Genomic DNA, 20,985 nt, shown 5'->3' on the forward strand with positions numbered 1-20,985 from the left:
AAATGGTGATGTAGGAAACAGTAAAAAGGTTTAATAAATATTTCTTTATTTGAGGTAAAATGAAAGTGAGTCCTCTCCATACAAAATGAAGAGAAAACATAGGTTTTATTGATTTAACAAGGGCAATAAGGTTATGTTTGCTCAAAGTAAATATTTTTAATTTAGCAAACCAAAATAACTTTATAATGCACCTCCCCAAATTTAAAGAAACTAGCTTAAGAGGCATCTGAAGTATTAATGTTGATATTAAAAAAATAAAATAAAAAACTATCTAGCAACTGGGAGGCATTTCTAAGGGCCCTTCCAGAACTTAAAAGGATAAGTGAATCCACAGAATTGTAAAGTGGATGAGCTGATACTGATCCAAGAAAAGCAGTGGAACAAGATAAACAGAAATGTAATGTCAGTTTCAAAGAGTTTATGGAAAATGGATCTTGTCAAAAATAAGAATTATTTGACTAGCTTACGTGTCTGCCTGATGATAAAGCCAAGTGTATAAAATGCTGAGGTATCTCCAGGGCATTTGGCATAGTAGCACATACCTTTTTAATAATAATAAAAAAAATTATGCAGAGGGAAAGGGTACCTATTCAATTAACTTTTAAATTGCTCACTGACATATTGGAAATTCATTTGATAACAGGGAGACATTAATGAAGAGCACTGTTTTGAGTTTTATCTCCCAGGGGCTGGTTTTTAGTCTAATGCTATTTCATAGTTCTATCAATGAACTAGATGGTGATAAAATCTTTAGTAGCAAAGCTTTCAGGAAATAAAAAGATAGGTGGGTACAGGTTACAGTTATTAATTGAATCACTAATTAAACGGTCATTAGTTGCATGCAAGGTACGTTTTTGAACAAAAGGCAGCCTGTACTTAAAGTTTTTTCTTTGAAGCTGAGAATCAACTTAGTATGACTTAGTCGCTGTTGACAGTGACCGTAGCAGAAGTCTTCCGGCAGGTCTGTGGCAAAAGAAACTGGTGTGATCCACAGGTACACAATATGGAGTATGAACAGGGAAGTGGTTGTTCCTAATCTGTACTTTGCACTAGCAAGGCTACTACAGGAATACAGCATTAATTTCTGGTATTCCTGATCCAAGGAGATCTAGTACTTCTTGTGTGCCTCCTTTAACCTTTCTCTGCCTGGAAGCAGGGAATGCTGAATCTGTTCATGTTTTCACAGGGGAAGTGAGGGCTTAATAGGCATATGTGGATTGCTTCCCTATAGAAAGGATGGTGTACCCCAGCTTCTGGGAAGTTATATACCCTTGTCTGCGTGGTTAGTGATCAGTGGATGGTAGTTCTGCCCTTTCTAAAACTGGAATCTGACTTCAATAAATCCTGATCTTTATGGGTCCCTTCCAGCTTGCAATGTTCTGAGATTCCCCTACCACACAGGAAAATTACTGCCTGGTTTTGTGCACTTGTAAGACTTCAAATATTGGGCATAGTAGTACTTGCTTTCAGGGTTTCAGCTGTCAGTGAATAGTGAAGTACCTCGAGAGCAATTCAGCTCGCTCAGTATCTGAAATGTCTTGCAGAATTACAGGTACCTTAAGCAAATCAGTTAGGTCTGATTGATTTGAAGTTTAAGTTCCTAAGATTAGTGGGATGAATCCAAGCCACTTTTGTAACTAAAGCAAGTTAAAAGCTGAGTGTAACTTAAAATGTGTGTGTTTGAGGCTGCACTGGTGTGTTGTATCATCTCTGCCAGTTCTTCTGTTAGATGTAATTTGCAAAACAAACAAAAATCAAGGCTGTGAGTCAAACGCTCAAAAAACCAAAAGCCTGAATTTAGAATTTAATGACTGCTGTTAATGTAAAACGCTTTCTCAAAAAGTTTAAAATTTTTATGCAATCTGTATTGTAAAAACGCCTAAAGCAAGACTATATTTTCATAGGGTCTTGGCTGAAACTGTATATTTTCATTGTCTCAGGATTGTGTGATGATAGAGAATTTATATAGGATACATCCTTATGAAATACTAGAAACTGAAATTTTAAAGTGTATAGGTAGGGGACTGCAGAAACAGAAAAGGTTGTGGTTAATACAAATACTTACATATTTCTTCTAAGTTTTTCAGAGGGGGAAAAAAATGCCATTGTGCTAGGTGATGTATGTGGCTATAGATAATGCATCAGCAAGATTTCTGTGGTACTATAACAGGGTCTTCTGCTGATCAAATTGCCTACTTGGTAGTGGAAGCAAGTGAGTTCCCACCAAAATGGGGTTTGTTGCTGTGGTTCATTTCTCTTTACCAAAGTACAAAGGAATGCTGATACTCAGGAAATCCTGATTCTGTAGAAAAGATAGTGTAGGAAATGCCAGTCCATCCTCCTTCTCCACCACTTTGTCCTCCTTATTTCTGTCTCATTTTCCACATCCTGTTTTTGTCTTCATTAGCTACAAGAGTACCATGCTTTTTAACTTCTACCATGTTGCGTGTCCATCTTTAAATTGTGCTGCTTAATCATACTTGATAAGGAAACAGCAGGGACATTGAGAGCCCTGGAAAGGTTTTCATTCCTGTCCCTCAACATCTGGGAGATGTGGCTGCAGGGAAGGTTCAGCTACTGCAGCCAGAGGCAGCACACAACTACCCCTCTGGTGGTAAGAGTGGAAGAGCTGTGAGGGGCTGTGGCATGTTCACCATCGCAACACTTTTCTAAAGCTGCAAGATTCTAAACAGAACTTTAAGTGTTGCAATGCTGCCAAATTTTCAGCCTTTCTCACAGAAATGACAGAAGGTGTATTCCTTGTATGACTATGTTCTCTGCTAAAAAGCATAGTCTTGCTCTGGACTATAGAGCTGACATTCTCGATAATTAGGAGCTTTCACTTTTTTTTTAGTTTTGCAAAAACAGCTTTCTCAGAAAAACCCTCAGGAAAATACAAGATTTGTATCTCTAGCTGGCTCTAAAATTCAGTCTGGGGCAGGCATCCAGCATGGAAAGCAGCAGGTGTTTTCAAGTTTGGCCAGCTTGTGTGCAGCTGAAAGCCTTTCCATCAAAAGAATCGGACACTTTTTGCTATGAAAGTGATTGCTACTAAATTAGGCTCCTGTTTTTAGAGATAGGCTTTAAAAACTGGTATAACTTTAAAAAATAATGTCTGTTGGCTGTCCATTAAAATTGGCAGAATTTCCTGTTGTGGCAAAGCAGCCTGTATGCAGCATTCATCTTTTAAGAGCAGTTCTACTTTTAAGGAAAGTGTTTAGTAACACTAAGAATTTCTTTATAAAATGTGATGCAGCTCAGTTTGTCAGCCATACAGACCTCTTCCTGTCTACTTACATCAGGCAGTTCGTATCTTTTCGCACTGGCCATCAGAGATTAAAATCTTTGAGCTGTCTGTTTAAAACAGAAGCATCATTTGCTGGAATCCAATGTGAATTCCAGTGTGGAATTCACACTGGATGGCCAGTGAAAAAGATATTATGAGTCCAGCAAATGCTGTTTCTGTTTTAACAAATGATCCTTGATGGGTATTTCTGCATCTCATACTGAGAAGACTTGCTCTGTTTGCCACCAACTCCTTGACTTGTCAGGAGTGAGCAGGTAGGTAGTTAGGAGAACCTCTTTGCAGAGCTTCTGCTTGCTATGCAAGAGTTCTCTTTGATACTGTCTTTAAGCTAAAAATAGGTAAATTTTAAGCATTCAAAGATAAATATAATACCTGAGAATGGCTAGGTATCAGGACAGATTTTCCTTTAACTACTGTAACTTGGACAGTCATATGGTTTGAATTGCACTTATTTTAGATGCTTGTATTCTTCAAAGGATGCTGAAGAACTGTCTCTTGTTAAACACCATCTAGTACCATAGGTAATATTTAGCTATACAAAGAATCTTATTATCTGTGTGTGTTTTCCCTGTTAGCAAGCAGATCTGATCTCCCTGGGGAAAGTTGTGTTGGCTTTGGCTTGCAATTCTTTATCAGGAATTCAGAGAGAGAATTTGCAGAAAGCAATGGAGCTGGTGACAATCAACTATTCCTCTGATCTGAAGAATCTGATTTTGTAAGTTTGCTTAATAAATCTTTTGATGGAAGTAACTACTTTTTTTAAACATAAAATGAAAATGTCAGTTGGTGTTTTTAGATGCATGTAAGATTACAGATATAACTACTGTCATTGAGTTGTCGGCGCAGACAATGAATGGTTAAACATAATTTAAAATTTGTTTATATAATGTGTATTTTCATGGTGTATCCAATAAAATTAATTTTATTTACTAAGTTCTTTTAAAGCTCCTAATAAGGATTAGGAGCATAAAACCCCCAAGCATTTTAAGTTGTCTTCAATATGGGGTTTCATTGCCTATTATCTACTATAGCAATATGCTAGTCTTACCTTATGGTTTCAGAAGGTATTCAGAAATAGGCATGTTGCCTTTCTGACCAGAGTTGACTGCTACTTTTTCTTGACTGGATATCATTTTGTGTTGTTCTTTAGTATAGTCAGCCTTTCTCCTTTTCCAGCCTAAGAGGGAAAAGTGGAAGTCTGTGCCCCTTCCCTCATTTGAAAAACAATTGCATTACGATCTGAGTTATATCTTCTCTCTTTGAGTGTGTTTTTTCTCTCTGAGCAGGGTGAATTACACAATTCCATGAAAGTACACTCCTGCCTTGCACAAGTAACTGACTAGATGTATACATGTAAATCAACATGTTTTCTTTCTAATATCTTTTTAAACAAATGCTGCAATTGTCAACTTTGTGTATTACATAGGCATCAGTGTCAAATAGTTATAAAGTCATAATAGAATGATCTCACTGGTATTTGCAGCATGTTTAAGTAATCTGTTTGGGGGTGGGGATATTTTGGTAGGTATTTGCTGACAGACCAAAACAGGCTTCGCAGTGTAAATGATATCATGCCTATGATTGGTGCACGATTCTATACTCAGCTGGATGCTGCTCAAATGCGAAATGATGTTATAGAGGAAGACCTTGCAAAGGTAAATAATTTACTAATTCCTACAGGAAAACCTGTAGTCAGTATTCCTACAGCTGTACCTTGAAAGAGAATGTTTTCTACTGGTTTTTCTTTCTGTTTGTTTGGCAACCTAAGTACTCTGCCTGCAGAATTGAGAACTCTGAACTCAAGGTATTGAAAGTCCAGAAGCTCCAAGAACCACTAGTTTTAGGATGTCTTCAGCTAGGCTTTAACTGAAGTGACATCTTCATGTCTAACCAACAGTTTTGGGGAAAAAAATGTTCTTTACAGAATGGTTAAAAAGTAGTGTTCTGAGTAATTAAGGCCATGTATGTCATCACACACTAGATGATAGAGTTTGTGCCAGAGGTTGTAGAGCAACAACTGTTACCTTGAAATTCTTGGATAGATTTGGATTCCAGTGTCCCTTTACTTATCTCATATGTTTTCCTTTCCATATGAATGCTAGATCATGGAGGTAAAGGCTGCCATCGTCAGTTTCCCTGAAGTGTGCATCTCTTGCTGTGGGGGTCTGGTTGGTCTATCATGTTCAGCCAAGGCATCAAGTGCTAGCTACAAAGGAAGTATGTACTATGTCCCATGTGTATTTGTTCAACAGGAAAGGGTGCCTGCTCATCAGAAGCCACTGATCCCAGGATTTTCTGACAAGGCTGAGAGATATTACAGAAGGCTTTCATGACACTGAAGATATGTGTGGGATAGGGTATTAAGCTTTCCATTGTATGCCCTCATGTAGAAGTTTGTTTTTTTTTTTTAAGAGACAGTAGACCAATGGTTGGGATGCTGATGGACTCCTTTGCTTAATTTCTTCACCATTGGCTTGTTGGATAACAGTTTTTCTTTCCTTAGTGAAAGATACTGAAATCTGTCAGAAGCAAAGAGCTGTAGAAGAGCCAAGTGGTATCTGCTTTGGATGAAGAGCTGTAGATGACAGGTGCCCGCTCTATCAGTCAGCCACTACTCCTGTGCTGAAGATGTTTAAGATCATTTCTTGTTAAGGTGGCCCAATGTGCCTGCACAAATTTGAGCAGGTGGGCCTTTTCTCATAACAAAGATGGATATTATCCTGTAATCAGCATTAATCAGTCTGCATTTTCAGTCAGGTTGTTTGTAGCAGTTGGTTAGCATTGGCATGTGAGCAGAGCCACTACAAATGCAAGTTGTTGCATAGCCTCCAGTTTGGCAATATCTGTTTACCTGGCAGTGATATATATGACAGTTGCTTATTAGTTGTTGTACTATAACTTGTTTGTACTACTACATCCTCAGTAAGATGAGAGCTACAGTATCCCTTCGGTCTAGCCTCATACCCTCCCTTCATTATTGCTCCAAAGCAGATGCTTAGGGGAGAGTATTGGAACAAGACTGGCACGTATGGTGTTTTTCCTTGTATTCTCCAAGCACACAGTTATCTGTAGCTTAGGGACTTCTGATGCTGGAAGTGGATTGTACGTAGTTAATAACTGTTTTCTTGAAACCATGAATATTTTGTTACTCCTGTAATGGTCACATTTCACAGAGCAGCGACCCCATTATGCCGTTTCCTTCCTCACCTTGAATATTCCCATCATCTATATGTCACAGCATTCCAAGCCTGAATTTTTCAAATCCTCTAATCCACTCTGTAGAAAAGCTCCCTGCCTTACAGGCTACCACCAAGCTTGCAGAGAAGGCCACCTGGAGACATAGCGCTAGTGTTGTGCACAGCTGTGTCACCATTGACTGGGAACGTGCAAGGCAGCAGCATTCACACAGATCTGGTTTTGGCTTTTGTGTATTTGGCCACCTACCAAAAAGTTACTTGGAGGTTGACCTTGACCAGCTAGCAGAGGTCCATACAGTCTTCCCTGTCAGTCTCTATAGAGTGTAGCTACTGTTGAGGCACAAGCTGTTCCGCTGTGTGTTTTTAAGACTGGTGATAGAAGTCTTGCAACCCATAGGTTGTGTGAGGTCAAGCTATTATCACCTTAACCTACTTTATTTACCCAGCTGTGCACAGTAATCTACTCCAGACTGAATTCATTTGAAATCAATGCGATCATGCATGGGAGGGGATGCAGCTTAGCATAAATAATGTTGGAGAGCTTGAGCATTGGAGAATATGAATAATATCAGGAGAGAATCTTCCTTCCTGTCAGCTCTGACCAGCTCATACTTTAAAAAAATATTAATCCACAGTGTAATGTAAGCTAGGATGTAACTCTTTTTACTGTATCCTAAGTGATGCGGAAAAATGTATGTATTCCAAGCTCCCATAATTCTAATGTTCTGGTTTTTTGTGTGAGCTCATTCTCATTGCTTTATCTCTGTCATTGATGGACTCAGAATTTATACTGTTTTAAGACTTAAATTCTAGCTTTTTTGGAAAAAACTTGTTTAAAAATTTTATTTGGAATCAATTCTAATTTGAATGTTAGCCTGATACTATTGTTGTTAAACGTTTACTAATGATGGCATACAAAGCATTTCTGAAAAATAAATCTGGTAGGTTATGTTCCTTCTCATCTTTACCTGAAATAAGGTATTATACTATATAATTCTACAGGTATTGATAACTATTTGTGTGTATATATATTTTAACACATTCACATTCTCCTTGTTTAACCTATTCTGTTTTAGCATGCCTGTAAGTACAGGCTGGCAAGAGACTAAACTTATGTTTCCGCAGAGAAATAGATTGCCTGATCCAGTTCCTGCTGGGGCAGCAAGGTGTCATTAGTTGTTAAATCTCCACATTACGATTTGAGTATGAAGTGCTAAAATGAGCATTGCCCTACTGATACACAATACAATGCATGTGGTCTCTTTCTGAAAAAATTATACCCCCTTTTTTGAATAAATAAATCGTTGTAATAGCACTTCGTTGGAGTTACCACTGTATATCTTTTGCAAATAAGTGTCTTAATTTTAGGTTTCAGAAACGTTAATAACCTCTTTCCTTTTTTTCTAGGAGGTGCAGAATGGAAGGTTGTTTAGGCTTCTAGCAAAACTGGGAACAATCAATGAAAGGCCAGAGTAAGAAATACTTGTTTTCCTAGAGTGGAGTATGTAAAATGCAGTTTGTAATACAAGGTTTCTTCCCTTAGAAATTTAAGCTATGCATTTTCCCCATGTTTGCCCCTGAAGAAATGAGTATTTAAGAACTCTTGAGAAAAATAGTATAAGCAACATTGACCAAAATTTTAAATTAAGAAGAGAAGGCTGCAAATAGGTACGCCAAAGTTGCTTCAATTTTTTTAGTATGTTTTCTCTTAGCAGTCTCTTGTGAGTGACCATAGCTTTTGAGGAAATCCATAGCTTGCTTTAACTGTAGCAAATGGTGTAAATACTGGTTTTAAGCTAGTTAATTTTCAGCTTGTTTTTTATCAACTACTACATAAAAATGAAGTGTTCATGGTCGGTTTTCCATCCTATTAAATAGAATTGGAGTTGTGTTTGTAATGCTGGTTTCTAACATTCAGGTGTTAAACTTGTTGAAGATAACTCTTGCTTTCTTCCATTACTTTTCTGTGGCCCTTGGTAGGCAGTAGCTTCAGGTACTTCAGCAGCTGAAAAACTTTGAATATATTTTCTGTTTGTGGCAGGGGAGGAGACTGTAAGGTAATGGCAAATTATAACAGCTTAGCAGAGCAGTGAGATTACTCAGTTTAGATTGAAGAGTTACGTATATCTGTGGGGTCTGATTTTTTCTTAACTGTCTGAGCTTTAATATGAACCTTTGCTTTGCACCAGGTTTCAGAAGGACCCAACGTGGTCAGAAACTGGAGACAGGTATTTACTAAAGCTCTTTCGAGATCACCTTTTCCATCAGGTGACAGAAGCGGGTACTCCTTGGATTGACCTCAGTCACATTATCTCATGTCTTAACAAGGTACACTGTACTTGGGTTAGCTTTTAAAAATTTGTTTGGGTTAACTTTAGAATAATATTCCACTTAAAAGCAAGTTGGCATTGGCAGATTAACTACATTGTTTTAACTGATAGTTATTCCCCCCTCTTTTGGATGAAAACAATGTATTCACTAAACTAATATTCAAACATTTATGGATATTTTAAATAAACTCAGTACATTAATATTAAAACTTGGAATCCAGTAAATATAGAATGAGATACGGTATTAACTTTTCATCCTAGAATGCACTGAATACTGTGGGTAAGCAATGCTGGTCCCTTTATGCTACTCTGGTCTTTCAACACAGCATAAAGGATCCATAAAACCCCTTTAACTGGGGGAGGTTTCTGCCGATACAGTTTTCACAGAGGGTGGTCGTAAGGCAAGAGGATCCATTACTCAACTGTGCTGACCAGAGTAGGAGACAGGAGGGAAACTGCAGTAGAAGTTTGTGCAAAATCCCTACCGTCTAGGACAGTGCTGGAAAATTTCTGTGACTTAAAATGTTAAGTCCGCTTCTGATAACTTCCCTAGCCTCTCTAGCCCTTTGTTTTTCAAAGTTGATTTAACAAAGCTGTTTGCAGTTTTCCAAGAGCTGCACCACTAGCAAAATTTTAGCTGAGCACTTTCATGATTAGTAGCAGGAGACATGTGAGAGACCACAAGATCTTAAGTAGTTGTAGAACTTGTCTTGCTCCATAAATTAAAAAAGTAAGCAAACTATTTTTTTTTTGTATTGGCAGATCAGTTTTCAACTTATCTTACATTGTTTTTCCAAACTTCAGTAAATTATAGGAGACTAAGATGCTACTTTTTTAATTATTATTTATTTTTTTTAGCTGCTTGGTCATTCCACTCACTCCGTAGAGAATGGTGATGCAGACACTGACAATACACAGTTTCAGTGGCTAGTATTTTCTTTTCTAGGATTAGGATAGCCAACTTTCTCTTCCAGAAAAAATTGAATATATTCAGATTCTTTGACATGTAACAAATGAGTTAACTACAGTTAAATCTTTTTTTAAATTGTCAGAGCTTTTAATCTCCTATTGGACCACTGCTGTGCATTTCTTTTAACCTCCTTTTTATCTTTCTGGTTGGTGTCTGTAATCACTTTAAAAAGGACATTAAAAGGATTGAGGCTAAATCAAAAAGAAAGCATGTTGATATTCAAATAGGCAGTGAAATGCCATGATGATTTGAAAGCAGTGACCTGTACAGTACTGTAGCAAGAGGGGACAGTTCTGAATTCCATAGGTCAGGTAAGAGATGGTGTCAAAGAATGCCTCGTTCTACAAACGTTCATGGCTTAACTTGTTAAAGAGAGACTCTTCTCTTCTGTGGTTGTGGGCTCAGCACACAAAAAATGTAGGACTTTCAGAACCCTACTTTGGAAATACACTCTGAAAAACACTTTTGAAACTGTAGCGTGTACTAGTGGAAGTGGTTATATGGACTTTCCTGCTACACTCCAAAAGCATTCCTTTTGAATGAAAATTACTCTATTGTTTAAACATTTTTTTCAATGTGGTGTTTTGGGGATCTTTTCAGCTGAGATACTGATTTATGCCTCCGCAGCAGGAGAGAAAGCAAGCCATAAATATTTATGTTTCTCGTTAGCTGTGTGGCTTTAATACAGATCTTCCATATCCTACATTCATTAAGGTAATTCACTGATTTCTTGAATGATGCTAATGGGAACAGTAAACAATATTTCACAAACACCTTAATCATGATAATATTTGTAATGGATCTTGGAAGAGACTGGTGGCTTTATCCTACTTTAGAAGAGCTAAAAGCTAGTGGGCTTGCTTTTGTCCTTCTGAAGCTATTTGCAAAGCAGAAACTGTAAACTGGGGAGGTTCCAACTTTTAAGGTTATACTCAGAACATTATTTTAGAAGACAAATGCAAGAAATTTCTAACTTGCTGTGTTGCTCCAGACAGCAGCTAGTGGGACATCTCTGACAAATTTAACTGTTCTTCTGCTATTTGGTACAACATTGATACATTTATTTAATCCTGCTGGGGTTGTATTTCCAAAGATTATCTCAATAGTGTCATATCCCACTTGCCTCTGCCCCACCTTTTGTATTGGAACAAGAAAATTTGTAGTGTCAAGTATTTGGGAATACCAATATATCGACTAAAACAGAGCAAAAAAAGTTTTTGCATTATAAGGGAGTCTGACAATTACCCATTGAGGAACGTTTCTTGCAAAGCAAGGATAACACAAAATATAGCATCAGAAAGGACTTCAGCATGTAAAATAGGATATTTCTCTGTTCCAAACTAGGATTTAGTGGTAGATCTCTAAAGTACATGGTGTAGCATACAATTTTTTAATACTGAATTTGAGATGTCAGAATAAAGCATGAAAAAAAAAGTAGAACAGACTTTAATCTTTAACCACAAATTACCTATTTGTTTATGGATTATAACTGGGTAAACTTTTCTTAGAGTAAGAGATGAAATCTACCATACAGGAACTAGTTTGTTTCCAGTACTGCCAAAAACGTAAGGTTTGGGTTTCTACCAGTTTTCAGACTGCCTGGGACTGATCCATCCGTTATTTTATTTTTGAGGGGGCAAGAAGTAATTTACCTACCCTGCATGGAGGCTTGTGCATCTTAGGTGCAAATGTAATGTCAGAAGTGGTTTTGTGCATCAGGAGCTACATGGAAATTTTGCTAGGCTTTCTACACAGGGGAAGATAGCATTGCAGGACTCTTAGCTTTATGGAAAGGGAAGAAAACAATGGTAACCTAGTCCAAAGGTCTGGAATGTCCATCAGGTTAAGACCAAAATGTCTCGATTTTTTGGCAAGTACATTGTTGTGGTGCGATTCAGATCCTTCCTTTCTGTGGTGTTCGCAAGATTTGAACTGCACCACAACAATGTACTTGCCAAGAAATTGATTGCTTTTGTTATTGGGGAAATGTTTTGCCATTTCTTTCACACTTCTTTTATTTTATCTTTTGCATTCTTGTTACAGTTAGATGCTGGTGTGCCAGAAAAAATAAGCCTCATTTCCAGAGATGAGAAGAGTGTACTTGTGGTAACTTACAGCGATTTAAAACGCTGCTTTGAAAATACTTTTCAAGAACTGATTGCAGCCGCAAATGGTCAGTTGTAGTATTTGCTGAAAGCATGCAGGACATTGCTGAGGAACTTAACAAATAGCAAATTGCACTACAGCTGAATTGTTGTTGTCATCTCATTTCACATTTGGGAAACAAACAGGAGATGAGCAAAGCTGCTTGCACTTCAGTCAGGTACACTGTTACTTGAAGGGAAGAATGTTTCACTTATCCTAGAGCTAAGGCTGCCATTGGAGGCTTTATCTGTGAAGAATTTATTTTAGATTAAGGAACACATCAGGTGCATGATGTTCCTGCTTTTATTTTTTCCACTTGTATATGCACTAATTTTAATTTTTTTAAGACTTTTCTGATCTCTGAAGTTTTGCCACATTGTATACTTAAGGGAAACTCTTTGCAAGGACATTTCTGGGATACATTTTTTGTCACTGAGGATATAGCAAAATTTATTCATTTTTGATATTATTTGCACCCAGAATAGCATAAAGGACCAGGTAAATAATTTAATAGAAACTGTGTTCTATTAATGACCGTTTAGTTCGTAACCTCTGTAAAAGTGTGTTGTATGCAAGCTCTGTATGCCACCCACTGTTAGCTCAAAGAAACATGAGAAGATGAAACGTTTTAAAACCAGTGAAGTATCGGTGAATTGACAAAAACAGGAAAGAAAGCCCCCTGTCATTTGGTTTAAACTTTGTCTAAGAGAAGTGACGAAAATAGCATAATGGGAAACATCTATAATTTAAGGAGCATATCAAACTTGCTCTAAACACAACCAGCGCCTTTTAAAAACTGTTTGTATGTTTTCCTGCTAGTCAGAAGCATTTACATTTATGCAATTTTTTTAATAGATTTTTTTTTTAAAGAAATTGTTTAAATGCCTGAAGTTTCAGGAGTGTATTACTTTAGGTTATTTACAGTATAATTTTTGTATAAAGTTCTGTTCTTTGAACCACAGCTTTATTATGGTACGCTACACTGGATACAGATACAAAGACACTGTTAAAAGAAGATTAACTAAACACAGCAGTTGTCTGGCATCAAGAGCTTTTCAAGTTTTACAGCCTGAATCTGGAGGGATAATGATCTGCTGTGCCTTTGCAGTCACTGCTTAGCCCAAAGTAATATTACTTTTGATAATACTCAACACATGAATATTCCTGAAGTAATTCAGTCTCAAAAGTCTGGAATTTTCCTCCTCAATTACCTTTCTAATATTTGGACATGCAGTTGTCTCCAAACTTGGGTATTCATGGGATTTCTAGTTAAACACCTACACTTTGATACTGAAGACTGCCAAATAATGTAGGAATTTCCTTTCTTAAAGCGGTAGTGAAGACTGTATCTATCCTTTCCCAGCACTGAATGTTTTAATAGCACTGGGTGCTCACCATGAAGAAAATGTGGAAACTCAAAAGGTCAGGACAGACTCTAAGCACTTGCAACTGATGTTACTGACATCAATTTTAATAATTCTCAATATTTGTAGTTTTCAGAGAAGTTTTTAATATTTCTCTGTCCACTTTTATAAGCTTTAAAATGTTTCTCTGCCTTGAGACTTGCATCAAGAAAAAAGCAACTCTCTTCACATCGAAAGCTTTGAAGACTAGGGACATGCTTTACACATTTTAGAAAATGTGGTTGAATCCACATTAGGTAGCATCAGTTGTTGAGTTTAAAAATCAGATATTGTTGCATTTGATCGAATGAATTTTAAAAGGAACGTAATGTTTAATATTCAAACGTAACAGTTGCCAGAATGTTCTTTTTAATATAAAAGGAACAGGAACTTTGAAAAGTGAACATGCAAAACAGTCTTTTATCATTAGCTCATGTATTTGAGGAAGAGCAGCTGTCTTTTATATGTTTTTTGACAAATCATATTGTAATTCTTTTGTACAAAAAAGAAGTACTTGTATTCTAGAAGAAATATGAAATGCTTAATTTATAAGCGGGCTGAGGTTTTTTCCAGTATTGTTTTCTTTGAAAATGAAAGGGGATCATCTGTTCAGTTGTGGGGTTTGGGAACCTTTGAAAATTTAATTTGTGGACCAATATTTTGTGAAAGTGTAAGGCAGGGGTAAAATAGGGCTTGAATTCTCATCCTTTTTAGACCAGCAAACCACCCTCTGCAAGACATGTCTAAATTGCAAACCTGTGTGTATTTGCATAATGTCAGTTTGCTTCAGCCCCTAGTAACCTCAGGACTTGGTTTAAAAATAAAAAGGTAGACAGCTAATAAGTTTTCATACATAACGTCAGCCAGAAAATACTTGGTGTCAGGTAATACATAAACTAAAAAAAAAAAAAAAAGTTGAGTTTTTGTTTTCTATTTATTTCATTTGGTCCGTATTTGGGAATGATTTGAACAGTCTGAAGTTCAGCTTGGGTGTTTTTTTGGGGAGAGCCCTTCTACCCCATTTTAATTCCATTTAGAAGGTTGTCCTAGTAGTTTGATCCATTCATAGGGAGAACTGTGTACCTGTATTTAAAGAAGAGCCACCAGGATGTGCCCTCCCAGATGGGAAATTTAATTCTGACCTTCCTATTTTTTACAGCTAAAAGCACAGAAGGGACAACCTTTGAAATCATCTGATGTTGGTCATTTTAATTTTTGTACCTGTTTTTAAGTTCTGTTGCTGTATTTACTATATTGTAAATATTTTGTTGAGGGTACCTATGTATTTTTGATTTGCCCTTGTTTCAGTAATTCAGGTGTCAACTGCTTCCCCTAAAAAGCACCAGTATGTTAAGTTCTAATGTCATGATCCCAGTATGTGTTACTCATCTTTAATCCTGTTTTCATTCTTCATGTGTACAGCAGTATTTTTAATAAAGAATACCAGAAATAACGTGGCCTTATTTTGACAATGTGAAGTTCTGAAGTTGGATACGGGGCTTTTCAACTTTGGTGCTAGAATTGTATTTCATTCTATCATATTTCTTTTGTATTCACTCTCTCTGCAATGCAGAGTTACAGTCATGAGTTGCAAAGTGCATTTAGTGCTTGCCACTTACATCAGGCGTCCTAAAACTTATAGATGATGTTGGCTGGAATTGTACTAATGCACAGTTCCTGAACTCCGAAGCGAAGTCACATCTGCTTCTGTCGGATCAGATCTGCTTTAGTAGACATGCCCTAATTTTGGAAACTGTTAAAGTACCCTTGTGTTCATGTTTATTAAGCTTTTTTGCCCAGTAACAAAGTATATTAATTTCTCTGAGAATTTGCATGTGGAGTCATGACAGCTTCATTTCCCAAAATTATTTTTCTCTATCATTAACCAGCAAAGGTGAGATGACTTACTGGTGGTATAAAAATCTCATATACCCATTGAATCCTGACCATGCTTGTGTAATGTGAAGTTTTGTGCAATATATGTGAAATTGTCAATACTCCCTGCATACTTTTAACATGGAATCATTATCTCTTAAATTGCAGTGGTTTAGAAATGTTATTACATAAGCTGCAGTAGGCTTGATTGATGCTCTTATCTAATGTGCAGCAACAGCTACACAACTCCTGTGGCAGTAGGCGATTCAGTTACGTTCTGCCTGCCCAGAGAAAGTTTCATCTCTGCTTCCTTCCAGTACTTGTGTGTAGTTTATCTGCAGCGTGGCTTGGAGATCCCCTCAGATTATAAAACGCGGTATAGCAGAGAGCGCTCGACTGAATGTCTCTGTGGAGGCAGCATCCCCAGCTTCTGATGGTTGACATGGGGATGTGGAGATTCTTTGGAGAAAGCATCTACCAGGCCTAAGGTGCTAACTTGTGTCACACTTGGTTCAGAATAGGTTTTGCTGGAGACACTTTAGCTCTGTTCGCTGGCCTTTCATCTGCACCAGATCTTCTAGCTGAAAAAGTGACCAGGCATGGGGGGCAGTTGAATGGATGTTCATCAACGGGCTGCATTGTTTCCCCCCACCCTGAAACATTGCCTCTCCCCAGAGTTGTCTTTTTGCCTCTGGACAGCAGTAAGCGTTTCTCAGATAAGCTGAATCTAGGGGATGTCACGCACGCAGGGCATGGTACAAGTGTCCATCACTGTCTGCTTAGCTGTGTGAGAAGCAGAAATCATCTGCTGCAGTGTTTTTTGACATGGGATTTACTAGTTTGGCAGAACTCGGGATTCTTTCAAAAGCAAATTTTATTATATGCATTTAGCAGTCAAATACATTATACAAAGACAGAAAATGCAGGACAAAATAGGAGTTATTCACATACAAAGAATCTTAGGGGTTTCATATAAAAGTAATCTTTGTAGTCTAGTTTTCTTAAATATTTATGCACAAAGAGCATATTTATATATTTACACTGTGCAAACATTTCCATTAAGATGCATCATCCCATAACTAGTTTTGCTCATTTGGAGTTAAGAAACAGTCCTTAAACTTTCCTTTCATTTTGATCAAGATCAAATATACTGTCCCAGCAAGAGACAGTGCAATAGATACTTAAAACTGATGAACTATTGGCCAGGAAGATCAAGAATTGATACTTATCTTAGAAGTAGTGGTACACGTTTCTTTTACTTGAATATCCAAGAACATTTTTCTTTGTAATATGCAAAAGGTCATTTGCCTTTAAGTCTGTTAGTGGGTTAAATTCACAGCTCCTAAGCTGAGTTTGAAGAGGTCAGAACCATATTATATGTAGCATTTGAGTTAATACGTCTTTATAGTGGACCATGAGAAGCTGAGATTGGGCAGTGGTTGTTGATTTGGAAAACATCAGTGCTACTGTGTGAAATGGCCAACTCATTTTAGTATTGCATTCAAAGGTGAAAGGGGATGGTGCATCCTTATGCTTCTCTAACAAAGAACACTGATGCCCTTTCTTAGCTGCTATACAAAACTCTGTTGCAAGTGAATGATACAGTTTTATTCCTGTACATATATACTAGTAACTAATACAAAATTCAACTGTCTTCATAGAAAAGCTGCCCTAACTTTCTAATGAGATTGTCTTATTTCTGACTAATCTCTTCAAACTCTCTAGTGTTAAATTCATTTAAAGTATATGCAATTTAGTAGCCATCCTGTCTTTTCAGACAGATTCCCATAAATAAAATATAATCAGTGCAGTGTTAGAAGGTCCATGAAGTTTCATGGACAGAGCTTGGCTTTTAATATCCCTAGCTTGTGGTTTGGTTCCAGTGTGTGCGTGTTGGCATACTGACAAAGTGCAAAACTTCAAGCGTATCTACTTGATTTCAGCAGGCTTGTCCAAACCCGATTGATATGTCTTCCCTATTGCAGCTTGGCTCTGATCTTAGTTCTGCTCTATCCTTGCCAATTGTGTTTTGCAACACAAATTTGAAATCCCTGCCTCGTGAGACTCCTCGCTGCGCTTGCCATCTGAAGCAGTGAGTGCTGTACAATGCCCCATCCCCAGCTAGCGAATTCGGAGCTTCCCTGGAGGATTAGGCTTCCCTCGAGTCTCTCAAAGCAGATCCTTCTTCAAGGATCCTTGGTTTTCCAGCAGTACACAGGCCCCAGCAACAGGGTGCAAATGCCCCAGTGCCTGACGCGGGCTCCCAGATGCTGCTCCCAACCAGGACACGGGTGCTGCACCCCAGTCCAAGCAGAGGCGGGGAGACTAGAGCATGAAATACCATCCTGCTGCCAGGGACCAAACAGTGAGCTAGTTTTCTCTGTAATGATGGCGACCATCCAGGTCTTCAGAAGCACTGGGCAATTTTAGTGGTAGCTGTTGGTGTTCAGCATTTCGGAGAGTCAAGGGCTAAGCATTAGTATGTCACTATATTTTGTATATGCTTGTTGCAGTCTGTAGAAAAGCAGATCACTGAGATTAAGCCAATGATATCTTTTAAAATTTTAGGATAATTGAAACTATTTGGGTCAAAGTTTTATAACATGACAGTGTTTCAGAAGAACCTTTTTGGATTAAATGTATATTTAAATCTTGGCCTAGAATTACTTAAACAGGTGGCTGAGAATAAAGGACGACAGAGTTGTAGTCAGGAGGGGGAGAATGGCTTGCTTTCATTTTCTCCAGCACTGTGTTACCGTACGTGTATCTTCGCTTGGATTCACTGAGCTGGTCACAGCTGAAACTGCAGAAACTTCTTGGCTTGGTTATTCCAGAAAGCACTGACTCCTTGCTCCTGCTGGCACCTTTAATGCTGTAACAGAGCAGTGTCACTGTTAGCATATTTGCCATGTACAAGTGTTTGTTTTAATGACTTAAGCAAAGCCACATCACAAGAAGCAGCTTTGTTAATTCTCAGATGCTGGGAACAGGTGGATGCAGATGGAATTGCTCAGTGGGAGAGCCGAACAGAGGGCTGAAAGAGCCCTCCTGTGTGTCCCCCCCGGAGTCCCCTCCTGAACAGAGATGCTGTGACTGATTATCACTATTAAGGTGTTTGTGTTCGTTCTAAGTATTAAGAGTCTTAGTGCTTAAGGGGAGTATTTGATTGCTCAGCTTAAGCTGTAATTGCTCATTTGTGGCAGGTGCTAGGGAGTGAAACTTGGTTGTAGAGCAAAATAACGTGGAGTGTCAGATACCTCTGCTGCTGCGGGGCTGTGCATCCCCATAGGGTCCCCACACATGTTCTACCTAAGGGAAGTGGGTTGGTTGTTTTTGGTTTTTTTTTTGAGTGGGAGTGAAGTAATGAAAGGTTTTAAGCCTTGGGGCAAAAGCAGAAAGCTACTAGCATAGGTGTTCCCAAAGCTTCATGCTGGGATCAGTTGTAAAGATAAATGGATTATGTGTGTGAGGAAGGGCACAAGATGTGGGTATCTCCTCTCTTATGCTTCTCTTGGCAGCAGACATGAGAAGCTGGTTTGAATTAGTTTTCCTGTCCCACAGAGGACCAGTTATCCTGTAGGCTGCCTTTTATAAGATGCCTTTTACAAGAGGGGCTTAATGTCTTCTCAGCTAAGCCACTTTTAAAGACGCTGCCTTGCAGCTCTTTCTCACCCATATTCAGAGCACACAGTACTTAAAAGGGCTCTCTCGATAATGAAGAAAGTTAAGGCAGAGTTTTTTTTCACAGTATTGAACTTAGATGTCAAAAATTTATGTGGAGACAATGGACAAGCCAGAGTATTTTCCATCATTGATTACATGTGAAATCCTAATGTAAACATATGTTGGACTGCAGTGCCTAAAATTAGACTCTCTCCCCTGTGTTTTTATAAGTTCATGGACACTCCACCCCTCTCCATTTATAAGGTCAGGAACATTGGCAGCCCTAGTCTTGAATTCCAGAGGAGACAGTCAGAACATCTGCTGAGGCTTTTGAAGCCCAGGGTTTTGCTTTTCATTTTAATTTGTACTGTTAGATCTTTACAAAGTAAAGCACAGAACTGGTAGCACAGGACCATTCCTGATTAGGAAATGGAGAAGTAACAGTTTCAGTTAGATATCACAGTTTCTTGAATTGTTAACTCACAAGCCTGTGTCCTTTTTAAGGAGTGTGGTCCCAGTCTTCTGTCCTACTGTAGGAGAGTCCTCCCAAGAATACCACCCAGTTACATTTGTTTGCGGATGGAAGGAGTTCATGGGGAGGAGCCCTCACGATAAGGATTGCAGATGCATCCCGTATTTTTATATTGCATCTGTTGGCAGATGGAGAAGTAATTGCCTTGGGATAAATTCCATAATGATGTGACAAGGTTAGTCACAGACTCAGTGGACTTTCTGTGATGGGTTTAAAGAGAAATGCTTCTGTGATTTACATTGTAGTTGTGAGTCTTGGGGAGCAGTGGGCTGGCAAAAGTGGAGTGTGCATGCAAAGTTATGAGCCTTGACATCATCATGCTTTGATCCTTTCTTTCATCATCAGGCTTTTGCATCCTGAAAATTTTTTTGTGAGCTAGACTTAGCTTCTACTTTCATTAATAAACCTTTATAGCAGTAGAGCTGCATCTATTAATTTCACCTTGAGCGCATTGCTGTACCTGGGCATACACTCCCACAGAGCACTTTGAGGGAGCCCACGGGGTTTGGGCATCCATAGTGAGACCTCATTTTGAGGCTGAGCTTACAGTCTGTAGAAGCGTCACTAGCTGGGAACTATCTTCTTTCCACTCTAGGAATGTAAATTAGAAACTGTGTCTAGTTGGTTTGTAATTGGGATCATTTGTTGGAGGAAATGGCTGCTGCTTTCCTGACAGATTCAAGAATGGAGTGAGGTTAGAAGCTGGCTGCGGCTCTTGAGATGCTTGTTCCAGCTCACTAGTGGTGGAGTTCTCACTTTTTCTGGCTCAGCAGTTTGCTTTGTCTCAAGGGTTTGCTCCAGCCTGGGGATTTTGGCTTACTTGGGTTGAGGTTTTTCACCAGTACTGAAGAGCTAGAAAAGAGTTACAGTTGGGATCCTTTCCACTTGCAAAGGAGCAGAGCTGAGAAGGTTGCTCTTTCTGTGCCCCCAAACCTTTCTGTTGGGATCTTGTTACCGAAGGCCTTATGTTAGGAAAGACTTAACTCTTTTTATGTTGTTCACAGTATCGCTTACTTTCATCTCAATGGCAACAGCAAGTCCAAGACATGTAGCAACCATTTCTGTTTTGCTCCTGGCCACCACCTGGGCCCGAGTGGCTCACCAGGCTTTGGGCAGATGCTTGTTTCCTATCGCGAAACCAAGGGTGAGCTTTGCGTGTTGGTGCCTTTCCCTCCACAACAGTGGAAGCCTGAGGGGAAGGGGATGCGCCTGTGTCGGTGGGGTACCCCTGCACTGCCAGGTGAGCTGTCTCCCCTCTCTGCACTCCCCAGGGGCTGTCTCTCAGGCTGGTCATGCTGAGTAAGCACCAGTGTGTGCACTGGCTCTCTCCTGGAGTCAACTGATCAGTTTCCTCTAAAACAAACCCTGGCTGCACTTCTGGGGACAGGTAGGATGCACCAGGTTTGGCTCCTTCCACCTTGGGGAGTCCTTCAGCACTGTCATGGCAGACGTGGCCCTGCTGAGTCTGAATCCTTTTGACGCCACCCTCCAGAGCACACACAAACACCCCTGTGCTGGTCTGAAAGCATCACCCCACCTGGCTGCCTCGTGCGGTTTCAGGTG

The 20,985-nt window shown here is 38.9% G+C and overlaps 2 protein-coding genes across 10 annotated transcripts in view; one reads left to right on the forward strand and one right to left on the reverse strand.

The window, feature by feature from the left end:
- The window catches only part of PAN3 (poly(A) specific ribonuclease subunit PAN3), an 81,961-nt gene extending 67,156 nt beyond the window's left edge, over nt 1-14,805 (forward strand). For 7 of the 9 annotated variants that reach the window (XM_056329044.1, XM_056329046.1, XM_056329045.1 and 4 more), the window contains 5 exons: nt 3,883-4,022; nt 4,833-4,962; nt 7,912-7,976; nt 8,694-8,832; nt 11,848-14,805. In XM_056329044.1, the coding sequence (XP_056185019.1) occupies nt 3,883-4,022; nt 4,833-4,962; nt 7,912-7,976; nt 8,694-8,832; nt 11,848-11,988 (615 nt within the window). In that variant the 3' untranslated portion in view covers nt 11,989-14,805. Of the gene's footprint in view, nt 1-3,882; nt 4,023-4,832; nt 4,963-5,409; nt 5,525-7,911; nt 7,977-8,693; nt 8,833-11,847 lie in introns of those variants that run through there. The other 2 variants (XM_056329051.1, XM_056329052.1) reach the window with 1 other exon arrangement.
- A 1,272-nt stretch (nt 14,806-16,077) lies between these two features.
- FLT1 (fms related receptor tyrosine kinase 1) overlaps nt 16,078-20,985 on the reverse strand; it is a 117,900-nt gene continuing 112,992 nt past the window's right edge. The window contains exon 30 of the mRNA XM_056329042.1: nt 16,078-18,099. Within this exon, the coding sequence (XP_056185017.1) occupies nt 17,895-18,099 (205 nt within the window). The 3' untranslated portion in view covers nt 16,078-17,894. The remainder of the gene's footprint in view (nt 18,100-20,985) is intronic.

The sequence above is a fragment of the Falco biarmicus genome, chromosome 2 (genome assembly GCF_023638135.1).
Source record: "Falco biarmicus isolate bFalBia1 chromosome 2, bFalBia1.pri, whole genome shotgun sequence".
Lineage (NCBI taxonomy): Eukaryota > Metazoa > Chordata > Aves > Falconiformes > Falconidae > Falco > Falco biarmicus.